The sequence below is a fragment of the Asterias amurensis genome, chromosome 4 (assembly GCF_032118995.1).
Source record: "Asterias amurensis chromosome 4, ASM3211899v1".
Lineage (NCBI taxonomy): Eukaryota > Metazoa > Echinodermata > Asteroidea > Forcipulatida > Asteriidae > Asterias > Asterias amurensis.
This window is the reverse complement of record NC_092651.1, coordinates 4681808-4701757: the sequence shown is the minus strand read 5'-3', so window position 1 is coordinate 4701757 and position 19950 is coordinate 4681808. Positions and strand designations below refer to the sequence as shown.

At 36.3% G+C, this 19950-nt stretch overlaps 1 protein-coding gene across 1 annotated transcript in view; it reads left to right on the top strand.

Moving 5' to 3' along the window:
- Positions 1-19950, top strand: part of LOC139936390 (uncharacterized) — a 68627-nt gene that overhangs the window by 30003 nt on the left and 18674 nt on the right. The window contains exons 4-11 of the mRNA XM_071931200.1: positions 3848-4002; positions 9599-9701; positions 11895-12054; positions 13160-13264; positions 16761-16895; positions 18078-18197; positions 18878-19014; positions 19761-19887. Of these exons, the coding sequence (XP_071787301.1) occupies positions 3848-4002; positions 9599-9701; positions 11895-12054; positions 13160-13264; positions 16761-16895; positions 18078-18197; positions 18878-19014; positions 19761-19887 (1042 nt within the window). The remainder of the gene's footprint in view (positions 1-3847; positions 4003-9598; positions 9702-11894; positions 12055-13159; positions 13265-16760; positions 16896-18077; positions 18198-18877; positions 19015-19760; positions 19888-19950) is intronic.

Sequence of the window (19950 nt, the reverse complement as noted above, 5' to 3'; positions counted from 1 at the left end):
AGTGCACAGGGAACTGATGTATCAGGAAAGGGTGGCCCAAGCATTTTGGCCGGGATTGTAGCATTACGACCCAAGTGCTAGGGTCAAAATGTGTGTGTTGTGTTGTCATTTGGCCTTTCAGGGTCTCTCTGCTCCGAGTTCTTTCGCAAAAGCCAAATGGCCGCACCACACGACACAATGTAACAGAAGCAGCCAAGTATAAAGAAGTAAAAATGGATAAAAGCAGTCATTTCTAAAACGCCGCATTTTGAGTTAATTTTAAATTCTACGATGAATATGATATTGGTTGGGGATCAGATGGCTCTGTAACAAGACAAATTGAAAACTGAAATGAGACAAATTGAGTCATTATCAGAATGCGTTTCATTTCAGAGAATTTCATTTTCCCCCGCAAGGACGAGGCAGATCGGAGGTAAATTAAATCGGTGTACTCAAACCACCCACAGAGGAATGTCATCTGATGAAAACATCAATTCCCATACAGAGATGTTTCCATTCATGTGTATCATATATACACTTCATTTACATACAATCATTGATCATTGACATTCAAACATGTGCTATTTGCAGACATAAAAAATCAGACATTAGAAAATAAGAACCTTGACTACTCTCCAAAAAGAAGCAGTTACATTGCTTGCACAAGTTTAAAAGCACAACAATTATCAAAACGAGCATTACAAAAAAGGCAGATACAAATATTGCACAAGAAACAATGCACTAGGATTAAGAATTAAATCCACTTATCCAAGTCTGGTCATCTAGACAACAAGATGAACAAATTATGATAATTATGATTGTTATTGAAAATATGCTGAGAATTATTAAAAGTTTATGAACAAGCACTCATCTTTTATGCAATGCGTTAAACAAACCTAATACCCATAGAGACAAAAGAGTGAAGATGGCGATTAGTGCGAGCAGCCGGCAATCTCATTGGTCATTTAACTTTATAAAGGAATAGAAACTAAGAAACCATCTTTATCTTGTGGTCATCAGGTCCCTAAGTTACCCACTCCTTTTGGAGGCATCCGAGCAGGGACCCTAAACGTTTTTATTATTATTTGGCATTCAAGCAGTCTTGGCTTGACACAAATTCTAAGGGGAGGACATTGAAAGCAAGCAAGCCTTGAGAGTCAAAGAATCAATAAGTGTGACTACTCTATAGTGTGGTACTTATTAACAACCCTGGTTATTTTCCCCATTGTACAGCTGCTAACAAATTACTCTCCTTACATCACGCTGTGTCGAAGCAAGCACGACAAGGCAACAGATTCAACCTTTCAGTATAAAATTATATTTTCCTTGAGTGCCTGCAACAAGGTCATATCGTTAAAGGGAAGGTACACATTTGGTAATTACTCAAAACAAATATTAACTTAAAAACTGACTTGGTAATGAGCATTTGAGAGCTGTTGATAGTTTAAAACATTGTGAGAAATGACTCCCTCTGAAGCAACGTCGTTTTTGAGAAAGAGGTAATTTCTCACTAAAATAATAAAAGACTTCTAGCCATATTCGTATCTGAAAGCACACAAATTTGCCAGCAAGGGTGTTTATTCTTTCATCATTTTTCTGCTACTTCGATGACCAATTGAGCCAAAATCTTCACAGGCTTGTTATTTATTGCTTGTGATGGGATACACCAAGTGAGAACACTGGTTTTGACAATCCAAACGTGTACAGTGCCTTTAATGCGCTCAGATATTACTTGCTCAGTATCAAGAAAAAAAGCTATGGCTGATGAGTCTGACAAGGATATTGGATTCACAATTTTGTTGGCTCGCGCTCCAGATATTACTTCAGATAATGAAATTTGTATAATTGAAACTTTCCAATTGTAGAAAATTGTTTTAACGCTATTATACACTTTCAGAACAGAAAAAAAAAGACCACAAATTTACAAATAACTTACAGGGTTTACAGAAGGGTGAAAGACTTCTCTTATATTATTCCACGAAATGCTTTTTGAGAAAACATTGAAACAATTATCAATTCTCGACAACGAGAATTACGGATTTATAGTAAACACATGTCATGACACAGCAAAACGTGCAGAAACAAGGTTGGCCTGTTATTTTCTCCCGACTCCGATGATCGATTGAGCCTAAGTTTTCACAGGTTTATTATTTTATATATAAGTTGTGATACATGAAGTGTGGGCCTTTGGACAATACTATTTACCAAAAGTGTCCAACGGCTTTAAGGTTTTGAGACACCAATGTTGGATGTACAGGTATGCTTCTTTTATGTTATTTCAGAATGTAAGACATTACTTCAGTTCATGACCTTAATTGAAAATTTCTCACTAGAAAATTTATTTAATGTACTGGTACAACAATGTTTGTTGTACAGGTATGCATATTAAAATGTTATGTTGGATTGCAAGTTACAAATAGTCCTATATAGTGCACATATTTTCCAATAAGGTACTCAAGGTGCTTGAAGATACAGAAACATTATAAGACAGTTTTTTTTTTTTTAATTTGATGGATTAAGAGACCTATTTATGTAGCACCTGTGGAAGATGCTGTAGCTTAGTCAGCAGCCACAGCCAGAAACACCAGGGCAAGCCACAGTGTATTACTGGATTCTTTTACATCCATTACACAACACACAGAACAAAAAGCTTTACATTATTATGTCCTATTTCTGAAGGATGCCGCTGCAATAAGGGTAGAGTGTCTTGCTTAAAAAGGACACAAGTGTCACAACTTTTTCTCACATTGATATTTGCATTTGCTAGCGCCCTCTGCTGAAATGCCAATACATCAAAGTAACAAGATCAGTGACCAGTGTACACTGGTTCCTTAGACATGTATTGGTTTATGATACACATATGTCGGAATTAACTGCGAATCTCCTAAACCATGATGAAGGCCATGTGAAATAATGGATGTCCGATTATGCGTGGGCAGATTTCTGGCGTAACTCACGAGCCTCGAAGTGTGACGTCAGATGTTTAGGCTATGACCAGCTGACCAGTGTTGAACCCTTGATTTCTGATCACAAGGTGTTTGCATGCATTCAATTGTAAATTGGCTTCATTACCGCCCAAAACGGTTTATTCGTTTTGAACTTGAAGGCCAAATTATCGTACAAGATCTCTGTGGTTGTAATAAAAATGCCGCACTGTCGGCAAACAGTTCAAAGTAGAAACAATCTCGTGGTCAGCATTGGACTTGGTGTAATTGTAGTGGCAGTGAGCCAGCAGCGCCTTTTGATGTAGCATTACAGTCTAATCTAGTCTTTAATTTTCCGAATAGCTGGATTTTGACAGCGATTGTGTACAACTTGATACCTTTTTGAGATCGGGGTGATCAACATGGTCTTCGCAAGGTCGCAATGTGTTTTCCTGATTTCTGTTTTATTTTGACGAAAAAGTGCGCTCACTCCCCCATAACAAAGAGCAATACAAGAGTGGAACGAAGTATTGAACAATTGTTTAAAACCGGCAGAGTTGTGGCCATGCGATAAAGGATAGAGCCGAAGGCGTAAACATTTTGGAAAAGCTATCCACAATTTGTTTTAAATTTTCAGTGCTTGTCACATTCTCATGCTCTATTCATGCTCTAAAATGCAACGGCGCTCAAACGCTTTGCTTTTGCAGGCGTGCACTAGTAATTGCACATTTGTTACCGATGTATATATTTCATGTGGTGAAAATTTGCGCCATTAAGCGTAAAGCTTGCGCACCAGGCCTTTTGCTTTACACTTCTAGCCGTGTTTAAATCATGTTTAAACGTGATATACTCTCCGCCAATAGGATTAGCGAAACTGTCTGGGTTATTAACATGTATGAATGTAGTCTAATGAAACCCTATTTTGTCTGATGTATTTTTTCTAGCCATGTAACCTGTACTACAACAAGGGAAGACCCATACGATGTTGATGACATCCCACCAGTAGAGAGAGATGTGACATTACTTAGGGATCTAGCCCTGGGGTTTGGCTTCATTGCCGGCAGTGAGAAACCAGTGGTCGTCAGGTCTGTCACCGAGGGTGAGTTATTTATTTTCCCCCTCCCCCCTTTCAGATTTTGTTTTATTTGTAAGGATTTTTTCCTTTTTTGTAAGGGTGAAGGTTTAGAAAATTGGCTGGGACTACTAATTTAGCTTATAGGGTCACTATTAACTGACTTCTGCTGAATAATTTCTTAAATTGGTCTCAACGTTTCGACTAGCTTGCTCTAGTCATCATATATTTTTCATATATTTATCTTAAATGTTTTTTGTTATGTGTGTGAGATAAGTTCTTGAACAGAAAGGGCATTAGCCTTCCCTGGCTCCCAACCTACCCCTACCATCTTATGTCCCCACAGAGTTGTGGCTTAACAGGCTGATTACAGTCTTGAGTTAGTTAGCATTATGAATTTAACGATGTGGGATAAGTCTAGACAGTTACCATGGTAACTCTTACATTTCACACAAAACTTCCTGTGTGAGGGCAGCCAGTAAAGTGAAGTACAGTGACCGATTGTATGTTAACTAGGCCTGTTGCTTGCATGCTTGACATTGTCTTTTTTTTTTAAATTCATTGAATAATTTATAAAAAGTGGCCAGAAATTTGAATGGTCACAAGTTTGTGAAGTTGGTGACTTCTGGTGACAGTCAAAAAGTCAATCCAGATTGGCCATCTCCAGTACCTTAAAGGTAGTGGACACTATTGGTAATTACTCAAAATAATTATTAGCAGAAAACTTTACTAGATAACGAGTAATGGGGAGCTGTTGATAGTATAAAACATTGTGAGAAACGGCTCCCTCTGAAGTAACATAGTTTTTGAGAAAGAAGTAGTTTTCCAGGAAATAGATTTTGGATTTGAGGTCTCAAAATCAAGCGTCTGAAAGCACACAACTTTGTGTGACAAGGGTGTTTTTTCTTTCATTATTATCTCACAACTTCGACGACCGATTGAGCTCAGATTTTTGGTATTTTATGCATGTTGAGTTACACAAAGTGAGAAGACTGGTCTTTCACAACCAATAGTGTCAAGAGTCTTTAAACATAAAGATACCACAGCTATTTTAAAGTTACATGTACGACAGTTGAAACAAATCCAAATGCAGATGTTGTTAAGTTGACATTACACACTTTTGACAACTCCTTGCAGATTGTTGCCAAAAATATGTCAAGTGTAAAACATTTCAAGTAGGGGTGCTAGGTTCCTTTTGTCCAGTTTGTTTCCTTTTTTCACTATTCCCTCAGCATGAAAGGCTTGTGAAGTCACTGCATTATGTTCAACATGTCTAGTATTGTGTTGTGGGAAGTTGTTTCCTTAAAAGATTTCGAGATCAAACTACATCCATTTTCGTTATCAAGAGTTCAATTCCGTGTTTTGGGTATTTGTTGTAATGGATACCTACGTTCTTAGGATCTTTAGCTTAAGAGGATACAGACGCAATCTGTGCAACATTACCTGTGATATCTCACTCAAAAGGCACACACTGAAAGTACTTCATCATGTTCATAATACTCTAATACACAAAGTATCAGCTGACTGCTGTTTGATGTTGAACAAATAACGCCTTGATAAAGTACATTATAATACAAGGAATCTGTTTTTTTGTTTTTACTAAACCAGCAGCGGGCATGCCGCCAATCACCAATGATTACAGAAAAGGATAATACACAAAAGGATTCATATTAATGTAGCCTGTGAATATGTATGTACATAGTTAACAATTAAATAGAGACATCTTTGGAGATATTAAATAGCTACTGGAAAACATGGTAAAGTCAAATTGTGATATTCAGAGAAATAATACCAGGTTAAAACACAGTGCAAACACAAGGAATTTGAAAAAGTTAGCGGTAAAGTAAAACTGAGATATTCAAAAATAATGTCTGACTGCTGTTTGATGTGGACAACGAAATAATGCCAGGCTAAAAAACATTGCATTACAAGGAATCTGATTTCATTGTTTTAGATGAGGTATGAAATAGTTACCTGTAAAGTGAAACTGATATTCAAAAATATCAGCTGCTGCTGTTTGATGTCGACAGAGAAATAATGCCAGATTAAAAGACATTGCAATACAAGGAATCTGATTTCATTGTTTTAGATGAGGTATGAAATAGTTACCTGTAAAGTGAAACTGATATTCAAAAATATCAGCTGACTGCTGTTTGATGTGGGCAGAGAAATAATGCAAGGTTAAAAGACATTGCAATACAAGGAGTCTGATATCATGGTTTAATATGGGGTATAAAATAGTTACCGGTTAAGTAAAACTGATATTCATAATATATCATTATTGAGGAAATAAGCATTTTGATGCTTTATTTATATGCTTTATGATCACAAGACTTGATTCATGAGAAGAATGTGATTTTAAACCAGAGGTTATGGGTGACACCATTTTTTAAAGGCAGTGGACACTATTGGTAATTACTCAAAATAATTATTATCATAAAACCTTCTTGATTACGAGTAATGGGGAGAGGTTGATAGTATAAAACATTGCGAGAAACAGCTCCCTCTGAAGTGAAGTAGTTTTCGAGAAAGAATTGATTTTATACAAATTTGATTCCCAGACCTCGGATTTAGAATTTGACAATGTTTGAGGTCTCAAAATCAATGATCTGAAAGCACACAACTTCGTGTGACCATGATGCGACAAGGGTGTTTTTTCTTTCATTAATATCTCGCAACTTCAACGACCGATTGAGCTCAAATTTTTCACAGGTTTGTAATTTTTTATGCATATATGTTGAGATACACCGAGTGAGAAGACTAGTCTTTGACAATTACCAATAAAGGCACCGGACATCTTTGGTAATTGTCACAAACTAGTGTTCTCACTTGATGTATCCCAACATGCATACAAAATAACAAATCTGTGATAATTTGGACTCAATTGGTCATCAAAGATGCAAGAAAATAATGAATGAAAAACACCCTTGTTGCACACATTTGTCTAATAAAAGGCTTCAGGCCTGAAGTCTTTTATTATTTGAATGAGAAATTACCTCTTTCTCAAAAACTATAAGTTACTTCAGGTGGAGTCGTTTCTCACAATGTTTTATACTATCAACAGCTCTCCATTGCTCGATATAAAAGGAACATTGCAGAAATGGTTTTTGCTAGGAAAAGAGTTGCTGGCAGTGTAAGCACTGCAACATCCACCGCAACATGAACTAACAAACATGTAGAAGTTCAAGATCGATCGGCCATCTTGGTCATGAGAGAATAGTGAATACTGATTACAAATTTTGCATTGCATCGATGCCAAAACAAAAATGAATAAAACGCTCACTGAGCGATAAACTCCAAACAATAAATTGGATTATTTATTTCTCATCAAATATTTCAGAAAGAAATATTTCAATGGATGTTTTCTACTACCATCATTATTAGACCGTGTAAGTTTTATGTAAATCTGTGATCCTCACGATTTTTGTTTCTTACCAATTCTGTAACGTTCCTCTAAGCTAACTATTATTTTGAGTTATTACCAATATTGTCCAGTGCATATAAATGTTTAGGACTGGCAATTATTTGTAAATTATTCATCAATTATAACTGAAAGCTTAAGTAGCATTGAGGACCCCCTACTTAGCATTGATTATAGCGACTATAAAAAAATATGTAAATGCTTTCCTCATAAATATGGAATCTCCTAGTTTGACAGCGATGTACTCATTCACTATAGTTGATTAAATGGTGACTTGGGTCGATTTAACAAAGAGATTAGCTTAGGAGCTAGTCCTAGGAGATGATAAAAACTTAAGGCTAGTCCTAATTAAGGCTAGTCCTAACTTAAGGCTAGTTCTAGTCCTAGAATAGTCTTAACTTTTTGTGAAATCCACCTCAGGTGTTTTTATTAAATCTGTAAAACTAGAGGATGAATTAAATTTCCCCAAGACATGGATGTAATCATGGAGCAAGGACAGAAATATGTCAAGACTTGCAGAAAAAACAACACATTACACAATGGTATGACAGATTGTAATTGTCTACTGCTGCCAGCAGTTTCAACAAATCTATGATTAATTGGTTAAACACACTTGCAGTGTTGTAGCTAGACCAATTTTAGTGGTGGGCTCCAAATCCAGTTTAGTCCATCAAGGGCGTGTGGTTCAACAAAAGTATTCACGTGTAGATATGGGGCCATCATTACTGAAGTGCAATTTGGGGGTATTCTGTGCTGGGCAGCAGAGAGTATTTTGCTCAGAGTAACCTCTCCCCAATACTTGTAACCAAGTAAGGTTTTATGATAATATTTATTTTGAGTAATTACCAATAGTGTCCACTGCCTTTAATATTGTGTGACCAGCATTAGCAAACAACTCTAAATATTAAGTGATTTAACTGTCATTCAGTTTGTCTTTTAAGCTCACTGTTTTATTATTTTCTGTAAAAGAAAGCAGAGTACTTGTAAATACGATTAGGGATTTTTGTTTACCTGGCTGGTTGACCTGGTAACGAGTGACACGTGCAAATTTAGTTGCACCAGGAACCAATGGACCCTTCCCATGAAATATGCTAATTACATTCACGCATGCGTACAGACCCTGTTGGTTGGCAAACACCATAGAGTTGTGCACTAAGCAGACGCGCAATCGCGAGTGCGTCTCGCACCCATTAGCCCTGTACAAAACAGCGCGATGTTCCCTCATTTTGCCAACCAAAACGTTAGTGCGCACGCGCTATGTGCAATTTACATATTTCATGGGAAGGGTCTATTTCATGGAACTGCTTACAAAACACTAGGATTAATCCTATCTCCTGTTAGTCAAGTAACCTGTTCTAACTTGGGATGGGTTCAATGCGTCCTACACCTTTGGATACAGAATTTACTCGTTTTAATTACTAAGATTAATTCTAAGTTATGAAAAGTTTGGTGAAAATTGACGCTTGGTATTCTGATCTGCCGAGTGTGGGTTTGAGTCCCAGTCATGGCACTTGTAATACTTTACAATAAATACTTTGTCTTTCGGATGGGACATTACTGTAAACACTTATTTTTTTTTTATATACATTTTTGTCAATTGTGTTAGAGGTGAAGGATCAATATTCTTTACAGCATAGTGCTAATAACCTTCGCTTAGGCCTGTTGATTACAATTACAATAGGTCAGCTTCAGCTTTTTCCCTTTTGTTGGTTTGTTTAGTATTTTGTTTTTTATGGTGTTAAAGGCAAATAATCAATATGTAAACCCTAGTGTGCCTTTGTATGCCTGTTGGCATTAAACCCCAATAGATTACAAGCAATAACGTTAACAACAGGTTAGCTTGAATGCAGGCTGGCAGTCGCCCAACAGAATTTCAGCTTGGCCCAGAACATTTGTATTATTAATAAGTATTATTTATACAGGGTACATCCGTGGTAAAGGTCACCCTATGGGGAAATTGTAAATTTCTACTGGAGTATTTCAAGGGCATCAAGGCAGTGACTAGGGGGCACAGAGGCAGTTGCCGTTGTGGCCTCCGTGAAGTTTCTCCGCTCACCAATTCATTCTTATTGTTCGTCCAAATATATCCTTTCCAGTGTATTTAAAATGATGCTTAAGTGCTAGACTGTAGCCTTACTAGACTGTATTTCCACTGTGTCAATTTCAAATTATGAAGATTTCTTGCATTTATTTACTTGACAGGAGGTCCTTCTGTTGGGAAGCTTCTACCAGGCGATATGATCATTAGATTGAATGGAGAAGATGTCAAGATGAAAGACGGACCATACATCATCGAAAGAATAAGGTGGGAATTATAGAACTAAAACACTCTGCATCAATGTGTTTGAATCTTTCCCACAGATTTGGGAAAGATTTGGGACTTTCTAAGTCCTGTCTTAGGTCATTCTAACTTCGGGTATTGCGCTTTGATAACCTTACGCAAAATGTACAGCCTTTATGAAAGTTGGTGTAAACTCAAAAGTGGTGCTTTGCATCAAATGCTGATCAACAATGCTGGAAATTTGCTTGAAGATAAGGAAATTGCATTGGAATACAGAAATATACAATGCATCTGCATCCCATATACAATGAAGCAGAAGCGCTATATATTTCCTTTTTACACTCGCGCTTTAGTGATAACTTTTATTGTCTTGAATTTGACAGTATTTTAGACACAACTTCTCATGTTGAAGGTTACTTGTTTAAACCTTATAATCAGTGAGTTTGAAGACTTTTAGAACTGATAATTAATCTTGATAACTATCAGCAATGTACTTTTTCTGACCTATGACAAGCAAGTGTTAATACTGTTTTATAGCCACAGTCATTTGTGTGTGAAGTAAATGCAAATTTTTCTGTAGATTCTCAAGGCACAGTCATTAAATCCTGCGCCTCTGTGGTCAGATTCATGTCTGATGATTTCAACATGTCCTTGAGAAATATATTAGAGGCAAGAAGGGTTTTGGAAATGGTGCCCATCATGCAAATTAGTCGCAATAATGTGTAGTTCCCCCAGATGAGATCCCTCCTTCCTGGCTGGCTTCAAATACATTCCCACAAATCTATCGCAATTTCCTAAAATGCTTTGATGGTCTCTGAAAACAAAGATTAACAAAAGAGAAGGTTTGGATGAATTTGTTTCAATTTCACTGAAAAAACAAAATAGAGACAGGGATACTTTAGATGAAAAACATGTTCTTTCAATTTGTTAAACCACTAAAAGAAAGATTTAAGACTTGGATGAATTTGTTTCAATTTGTGAAATATATTCTCAAAATTGGAATGGCAATTTCATCGTTTGGAAAAACAAACCAGAGACTGGGATAATTTTAATGAAAAACATGTACTTTGATGAATTTGTTACAATTTGTGAAACTACTTCTCACAATTGGAAGGACAATTTCACTGCTTGGAAATCGAACTAGAGACAGGGATCATTTTGATGAAAAATGTCTTATGATCTTGTTAAACCACTAAAAGAAAGATTTCAGATAAATAGAGAAAGCATTCTAAGGTTGAGTTTGAAAATTTCAATTTGTTAAAACCTTATTTTAGAGAAAGGATCCCAGGGGTTTCAGGGAGGGAGATAATAGAGAAAGTATTGGATGTTGTGAAATAAATGAAGAATGACTTGCTTTTATCTGATGATAGATAGGCATCTCAGTAGAAGGTAGCCCAAGGTCGTATGAGAGATTGACAGAGAGATGGGGAATTAATACTGACAATGCAAAGATTGGAACAAGGGGGAAATGTGAATATGTCATTTTGATAGACTGTTGTCATTTTGATAGACTGTTGTCATTGCATACGTGCGTGCTAGTTCGTGGAAGCAATGAAGGCGATTGCCTCTATGCCTCCTGGTTATTGCCTTGGTCCCCTCCTTGAAATGTTCCAGTAGAAAATTACAAGTTGCTCACAAGGTGCCTGTCAATACGAAACATAGGCCTACAGGCCTTAGCTCGTGTAAAGAGAAAGCTTTTGATATGTCCCAAAAAGTATTTGGGGCCAACAGGGTCCACTGTGTTCAGTTCACAAAGAACTTTGTGAGCAATGCCCAAGCGAAAATACCTGTAAAGCTTGCCGCAAGATTGTGGCAAGATTGCAGTTTAGCTTGCATTGTTTGAAATATGCAATTTGGGGTAAGCTTGCAAGCAACCTTTTATGGTTTCATGATATTGTAAATAATTGCAAGCTTGCAAGCTTACCATTGCCAGGAGTAAGCTGCTTAGCGTTAGCAGAGTTGAACAAAATGCTTTAAAGGCAAATTATACCTTAAAATCCTGCTAGCTTGCAGAGAGCCTTGCAAGCAGCCTTGTATGGTTACCCTATAGAAAAGAAACAGGATTCCCGGCGGTATCCCACTCTGGTTCATTCTTTCCAAAAACAAGTACTAATATAATCGAGCTGAACATTTCAATTCCATTCACCATTGTACAATCTTTCTTAGAATTACACTTACTAAACCTTTGCATTGTTTTGTAACGTTTATTTTTTCCAGACAATCCTCAGAGACCATCCGACTGACAGTTATCCAACCTTACATTGATAAGACAGGACTCAAGTCATCGTTTCTCAGCGCCAACAAGAAACAGAAACTCAAATCTAAACCATCCAAGGTCCGCTTTGCTGATAATGTTAAAGCAGCAGCAGTGGCTCCGGTAAGTTATTATAGTTCTGCTTTGTGTATGTTTATTATCTCATAAGTTTTAATCGTCATTAGTTTTAAAGGGAAGTACACGTTTGGTAATTACTCAAAACAAATATTAACTTCAAAACTGACTTGGTAATGAGCATTGGAGAGCTCTTGATAGTATAAAACATTTTGGGAAGCGACTCCCTCTGAAGTAACATAGTTTTTGAGAGAAAGAGGTAATTTCTCAGCAAAATATTAAAAGACCTCTAGCTTGAAGTCTTTTATTCCTATCTGAACGCACACAAATTTATCCAACAAGTGTGTTTTTTCTCTCATCATTTTCTCACAACTTCGATGACCAATTGAGCCCAAATTTTCACAGGCTTGTAATTTTAAGCTTATGATGGGATACAGTAAGTGAGAACACTGGTCTTTGACAATTACCAAACGTATACAGTGCCTTTAAGAGTGATTACCAAATTCGAATTCCTTCCCTTTAAAGGCACTGGACACACTGTTGGTAATCACTGTTAGCATAAAAACTTACTTGTTATTGTGAGAAACGGCTCCCTCTTATCTGAAGTATTGTAGTTTTCATGAAAGAAGTTATTTTCCACTAACATATTTGAATTTGATTTCGAAACGTCAGAATTAGATTTTGAGGTCTCAAATAAGCAGCTGAAAGCACACAACTTCGTGTGACAAGGTTTGTTTTTATCTTTCATTATTATCTTGCAACTTCGACATCCAATTAAGACCAAATTTTCACAGGTTTGTTATTGTGTGCATAAGTTGAGATACACCAAGTGAGAAGACTGGTCTTTGACAATTACCAATATTGTCCAGTGTCTTCCAAACCAACTCAGGCCTGTGATTTCTCAGGATTTTTCCTTATTTCATGATTTTCTCAAGACCTGCTAAGCCCGGTTCATATTTTCTGCAAATGCTAATGCGGTACGAATGTTGTCGTTACAAATTTACAACAAATAATTTGGCAGAGTAGAGATGTGCTCAACTTCTGTAAAACATTCAAACAGAACTGCATTCGCAGGAAGTATGAACTGGGCTAATGTACATTAGTGATGTGCATATGTATTAAATATATGTAATTTAATTTGTTTCCATTATAGGGAAAGTCCCCACCCAGCCTTGTCTACTTACCGAGTGTGCTTAAAGTGTACCTAGAGAATGGACAGACAAAATCCTTCAAGTATGATAACAAGACGTCAGTCAAGGTAAGTGATGAGGGAAGGGGAGTTGTAAAGCTGAGTCTTATTATGAGTCTATTTCATTCACTTACCCAAATAGCCAGCCACCATATTTCATAGCCGACAGGCTAATTCGCTAGAAAAATTGACAACCAGAGGGCGCCCTCTCCCGCCCACCCAGCATGCTACGCGGTAGCTCCGCCAAATATGTCCTTCTTTTTCTCATCTTACAGGTAACCCTGTAAATTATTACACAAAGGCGAGTGGAATACAGAAAAATATAACAATTCTGCATCCCATAATACAACGAGGTTGAGGGACACATACAAGCTATAGATTTCCATTTTCCACGTGTGATAAAAAAATTATCTTTAAGCAAACTTCTGAGTTGTGTTTACCGTTTTATATGCTTTATATTAGTGCCTTTAATGTCACCTAATGAGGACTGCATAACTTTCCCTTCTTTTAATTTGTCGCTGCACCATGAGCATCTTAAGTTGGATACCTGCACATTATTAATGTCCATTTTTATTTAAATGTACTATCAATGGCTGAATGGCTTATATAGGATCCAAACTGCCTTTGCGCGATCTCTAGTTGGTAAAACCAAAATTATTTGGGGTTGAACAAAGAATTGACTAGAGTGGGATTCGACCCACGACCTCGGGATTAACGTGCCGGTGTCTACCAACTGAGCTATCTAGCCCTATATTGACGGTGTCCCTTTTTTTGTCAATATCTTTGTTTCCCTTGTGGTTTATATTGATATCTGAAACAAAAAGTCACATCCCCTTAAGGTGATCCCTTGGCTGCCGCTTCCCAGGTTGTATCGTAATTTGGGTGTGATCCCTGGCTACACAGCAGTTAACGGTTGTATGGCTTCTGACTGGCACCCCCGAACAAAGATATTGACAAAATAGGGACACCGCCAATATAGAGCTAGATAGCTCAGTTGGTAGAGCGTCGGCACGTTAATCCGGAGGTGGTTGGTTCGAATCCCACTCTAGTAAATTCTTTGTTCAACCCCCAAAAACATTTCAAAATTTACCCAGTCAGTTTCCCTTGTGGTTTATATTGATATCTAAAACCAGAATTAATAGGCTTACTACAGTGTTGAATTCCTCAAAAGCAAAGGCAGGGGATTGGTTTGGATTTTTGGGATGCCACATTTATTATCATAACGATTTTCTTCAAACTCAATTGAACTATATTAAAAAAGTATACAAAGAAGGAAAATGGGTTATTAAATAAGAAAGGCCTGCCTTGTATTGTAGAGCAATTATGTCTAAGGATTTTGCAGAAGTAGGTCTTCTTGTTCACTGCTATACCAAGTAAAAAAACATGTTATTCGTTCCGGCCTTCTCTCATATTTTTTACCATAATATTTTTTTAATTTGTTTCTAAATCAACAAAATCTATTTATCAGAGTCCAGAAAATTGATATTGTGTGTTAAACACAACCAACCATGGCTATCTGTTTAATGATTTGCATTGATGGTTTTCCAAGCACCAACCATCTAAAAGCACACAACTTTGGGTGACAGGGTGTTTTTTCTTTCATTATTATCTCGCAACTTCAATGACCAATTGAGTTAAAGATGCTATGTCAGATTGTTTGCCCCAACCTTTAAAAAATAGATTTTTTTTGAGTGAATGGTATTTGAAAGAGTATCACCCGCTGTTACGAAAAAAGTTTAACTTTTACTTTTAATGGTCAGGAACCATGACAAAAATTAAAAACGTTTCTTATAAAACACACAAGAATTGGTCACGTGATATATTGACATAGCATCTTTAAAGGTTTGTTATTTTGTGCATATGTTGAGATACACCGAGTGAGAAGACTGGTCTTTGACAATTACCAAAGGTGTCCAGTGTCTTTAAACATTTCAAATGATATATCATACCTTAAATCATTTTATAATGCCTGTTAAAAGGTTATATACCTTTCTCTTTGGTTGAATGATGACCTGGTATGATATGGCTCCCTTTGTAGAGAAACTCTGTCTTGCATATTAAATTGATTTTGGCTTAAATACAATTAGCTTTCAACTGTGGCCTTGAGATTACACATCAAGCTATGGTAGTCTCTCATTCATACTCCAATGCAAACTCATGTAGCTTGTAATTGAATTAAAGACATAAACAGACTAGTTTCATCTCGTTATTCTTGGTAATCATTGACTCAGAAACCACTCAAGCATGTTAATCCTTTGATATTCACCGACTACATTGAGCTTGGGGCCTTCGATTTGAGTGAAAGCCTGCTTGAGTGAGCAAATGAGTTTATGATATGTCAGTTATGTAGAAAAACTTTGCTACGGGCATGAAGAACGAAATGTCTTTGAAGTAGTCAGGAACATGGTAATGATGTAGTAAGCAGACTTTATCTTGAGGCATAATGGTAACGTATGTTTGTATTAATACACAACTAGATGATATTTACATAATTTAAATAATAAGTGGGCTTCAAAGACCAAGTATAGTCTTGAAATGACTTAAATCATTTCTATAGAGAAAGAGAAAGTGTTTTATAAAATTATGTAGGGACAAAGGGAATGATTAAAGAGGAATGTGTGAATGCTTAGTGTACAAGTTTCACTCATGTTCATACATGTTTAAGTGCACAAGTTTGTTTCCTTCGTTCAGTGTGGGAGGAACCAAAGCCGTCCCCAAAATGTTTGAATATTCTCAAAACTTAAACGGACTTGATAATTTTAGTATTTTATCTTTATTCTGTAGCCATTGTAATGCAAAGCGACCATGGCAATCTTATGTTACAAAAGTTTCCATTGTAAATTATTTTTATTCGAGTACATGTGTGCCATATAGGATTTGAGGCATTGTGTGCCATTTTTGAAAGAGAGATAGATTCATCCATTTCCTTTAAAGGCAGTGGACACTATTGGTAATTACTAAAAATAATTATTAGCATAAAACCTTACTTGGTGAAGAGCAATGGGGAGAGGTTGATGGTACAAAACATTGTGAGAAATGGCTCCCTCTGAAGTGGCTTAGTTTTTGAGAAAGAAGTAATTTTCCACGAATTTGATTCCGAGACAAGATATTAGAACTTGAGGTCTCGAAATCAACCATCTAAACACACACAACTTCGTGTGACAAGGGTTTTTCTTCTTTCATTATTATCTCGCAACTTCGACGACCAATTGAGCTCAAATTTTCACAGGTTTGTTATTTTATGCATATGTTGAGATTGACCAAGTGAGAACACGGGTCTTTGACAATTACCAATAGTGTCCAGTGTCTTTAATCAATTATATACTTTTTCTTTTGGCACAAAAAGAAGGTATAACATGCATTGTTACATATAGTTCTTACTATAATTTATGTAATGCATCTTCTCATTGTGAAATCAGCGGTTAGCTTTATAGGATTCGAACCCACAGCCTTGCAATAGCAAGTTCTGCAGTCTAACCACTGGACCAAGGTGACCAACATAACATGGAAAGTTTCCCAAAGATAAAAATCAATATGTTTTCCTTTTGTGTGTTTTCGTTTACAGGAGGTCTTGAAGAACTTGAAGGAGAAACTGGACCTAAAGAGCATTGAACATTTTTCTCTAGTTGTTCAGACCATGGATGACTCAACAAAGCCTAACAAGTTTACAATACTTCAAGAAGATGAAACACTTACACAGGTATGCCTTTTATCTCATCTTAATTTCTTAATATTTTCATGGGGGTTATCTTGAACCAACTATGCAATTTCCTTTTCTAACAAATCATGGCAATAGCTGTGTGAAGCAAAGACTAATTGAAGAGAAAGTACACCTTTGGTTTTTGGAACCGCTTGATTGTTTCAATTCTATATAAATGTAGATACTTACAATAAAGCTTACATTTAAAGGGTCTATGTACTTCTTGTAGGACAAAAAACACAGATTTACATTAAACTTACAGTTTGAAGATAATGAGACGAAAATTATTTTAGCATATTAAAACGTATTTTCATGACATTGTTTTACTAATTTCTCAAAAACTACAGCACCTCAGCAACTAATATTTTAAGGTACGCTTTCTACTATCACTATCTTCAAATGGTGTAAGTTATGTAAACCTGTGGACATTGTGTTTTGTGTTACAAAAAGTACCTAAATCCTTTAAACATTTTCATTTCAAAAGGTAGTCGTATTTTTGAGATTTCACCAAAAATCTGGAGCGAATGTTTCTCGGATTCAAATTTTGAGACATAAAAACTTATACCTTTTTACATACGCACATTACTTGTTTTACATACACAAAGTGAATTGTTTCTCAAAATGCAAAACCTTCGTCTGGGTGATGATTCTAATGGAAGTAAATTATGATTTAATGTTTGACAGGGTCACAACATGAATCAGAACAAAATGATTTCAAATGACAAAGCACTGGACACGTTTGGTAATTCAATTGTCAAAGACCAGTATTCCCACTTGGTGCATCCCAACATATGCACAAAGTAACAAATCTGTGGACTCAATTGGTCATCGAAGTTGCACAAGAATAATGAAAGAAAAAACACCCTTGTTGCACAAAATAATGTGTGTGCTTTCAGATGCCAAATAAAAGGCTTCAGGGCTGAAGTCTTTTATTGTTTGAGTGAGAAAGTACCTTTTTCTCAAAAACTATATTACTATGTTTCTTACAATGTTTTATAATACCAACAGCTCTCCTTTGCTCGTTACCAAGTCAGTTTTTATGCCAACAATTTTTGTTGAGTAATTACCAATAGTGTCCAGTGCCTTTAAATATATATATATATATATATATATATATATATATATATATATATATATATATATATATATATATATATATATATATATTTTATTGCTTTTTAGATTGCCAGCAGGCCTGGCAGCCAAGACTGGAAGTGCCTACTGCGAGTGACCTTTGTACCTCAAGATGCCTATGACCTCCTTAGTAAGGACTCCAAAGCCTTTGACTACTTCTACTTACAGGTAAATGGATTTAATATCAAGTAACGATTGGAAATTATCGTTGGGTTTTAAACCCATAAAACTAATGGAGCTGTACTTTGGCCAACAACCTCCGAATGGAGTTGGAAAATGAAATGCAAAAACAAATAGGCTACTGGGAACAGTGTTATTTTTTAGTTGTTGTTTAAACTTAGACTACACACTATTTATATTTGTTCTCTGATCCACTTTAGTATATACAATGTTTGCTTGGGTTTTAGAAAACATAATTTAAAATTTTATTAAAATTGTATCATTATTTTTTTATATAAATATAAGTGCATCTAAGGGCAGACAATTCGAATATGCAAATTCCTTAAGACATCACTAACATGCAAAGGTGTGGGCCCAATTTTGAAAAGCCTGTAGGTACAGAAAAATTAGCAAATTAGTGTTTAGCAGAAACAGGTCACCAACCAAAATTCCATAAGGTTTACATTGTTGCAACTGGTGCCCCACTCACTTTTTGCTCAGCAAAACTTTTTGATAAGCATTCTTTTATGAACAGTTATTTGAAAACGGGCCCTTGTATGTACATGCTTTCTCGTGATGTTCAGGAATGGGCTACAAACAATGTATGTCTGAGGTTATGTAGTTTTCATATTATTATTATTAAAAAAAAACATATTAACACACTTGTCGTTTATCTTTGTCTTATTTAGTGTTGTAACGACGTTATCAACGAGTGGTTTGTTGATGAGCTAGACAGTGATAGAGCAATCCGCCTGGCTGCCCTACAAATACAACAACATTTCCTTAACAGCAAGCAATCGACAAAAGTCTCCCTGAAAGCTTTGGAGTAAGTACACCTCTAAGGTTTTTTTCGTGAAAGTGTAACCGTTTCTAAAACATTTTTGGAGTTGAACAAAGAAAAATTGACTTGAGTGGGATTCGAACCAACGACCTCCAGATTAATGTGCCGGCACTCTACCAAGTGAGCTATATACTAGCCCTATGTTGGCGGTCTCCCTACTTTGTCAATATCTTTGTTCGGGGGTCTCTAAAACAGGTGGTTACACGTGTAACTATCTGTTTCATGAACAAAATTTTGAACTAGAATTTTGTTTAAAGTGCATGAGATAAAAAAACTTTGCCTAATCATCCCTAAAATATACCACCAAAATTCAACAAAACATAACACAATTTTGAAGAAAAAATCCTACATTTCACAATTATTACTTTTTTTGTTCATCCGGTGTTTCCAAAATTGGTAAATTTTGTACACTGAGCCTTCAAAACTTTCGTAAACAGGCTAAAATTTTCATGGAATTGTGCTCCATTTACCATGCTGTCAACAGAATGTGCGTGCGGACCAAATTCGGGGGAATAACCACTTTTCCTGAGCATGCGCTGACACGTCATTCCTTCGGTCAAGGGGTTGTAACTGGTTTTGTATGCTATCATACTTTTACCAAAAGAGGGATTAGAACCCACACAAGCTGCTGGTCTTAAACACCAGAGCTTGAGTCTGATGTCATTGACAAAATAAACTACACATATAAACTGTATCGCCATTTAATGTTTGTCCGCTTTCTTTCTTTGTAGGAAAGAAGAAGGGCTGGATAGGTTCCTACCTCCATCCATTTGTAAGAAGATGAAATCCAAGGAACTGAAGAGGCTGATTGGTCAGCATGTGAAGCAGAGTCAGTGTCTCTCTGCACCGGGCCAAAAGGTAGGAATAACATCCATAGTTAGGTCAGCAGTAGACCAGATTTTTAAAGGAACACGTTGCCTT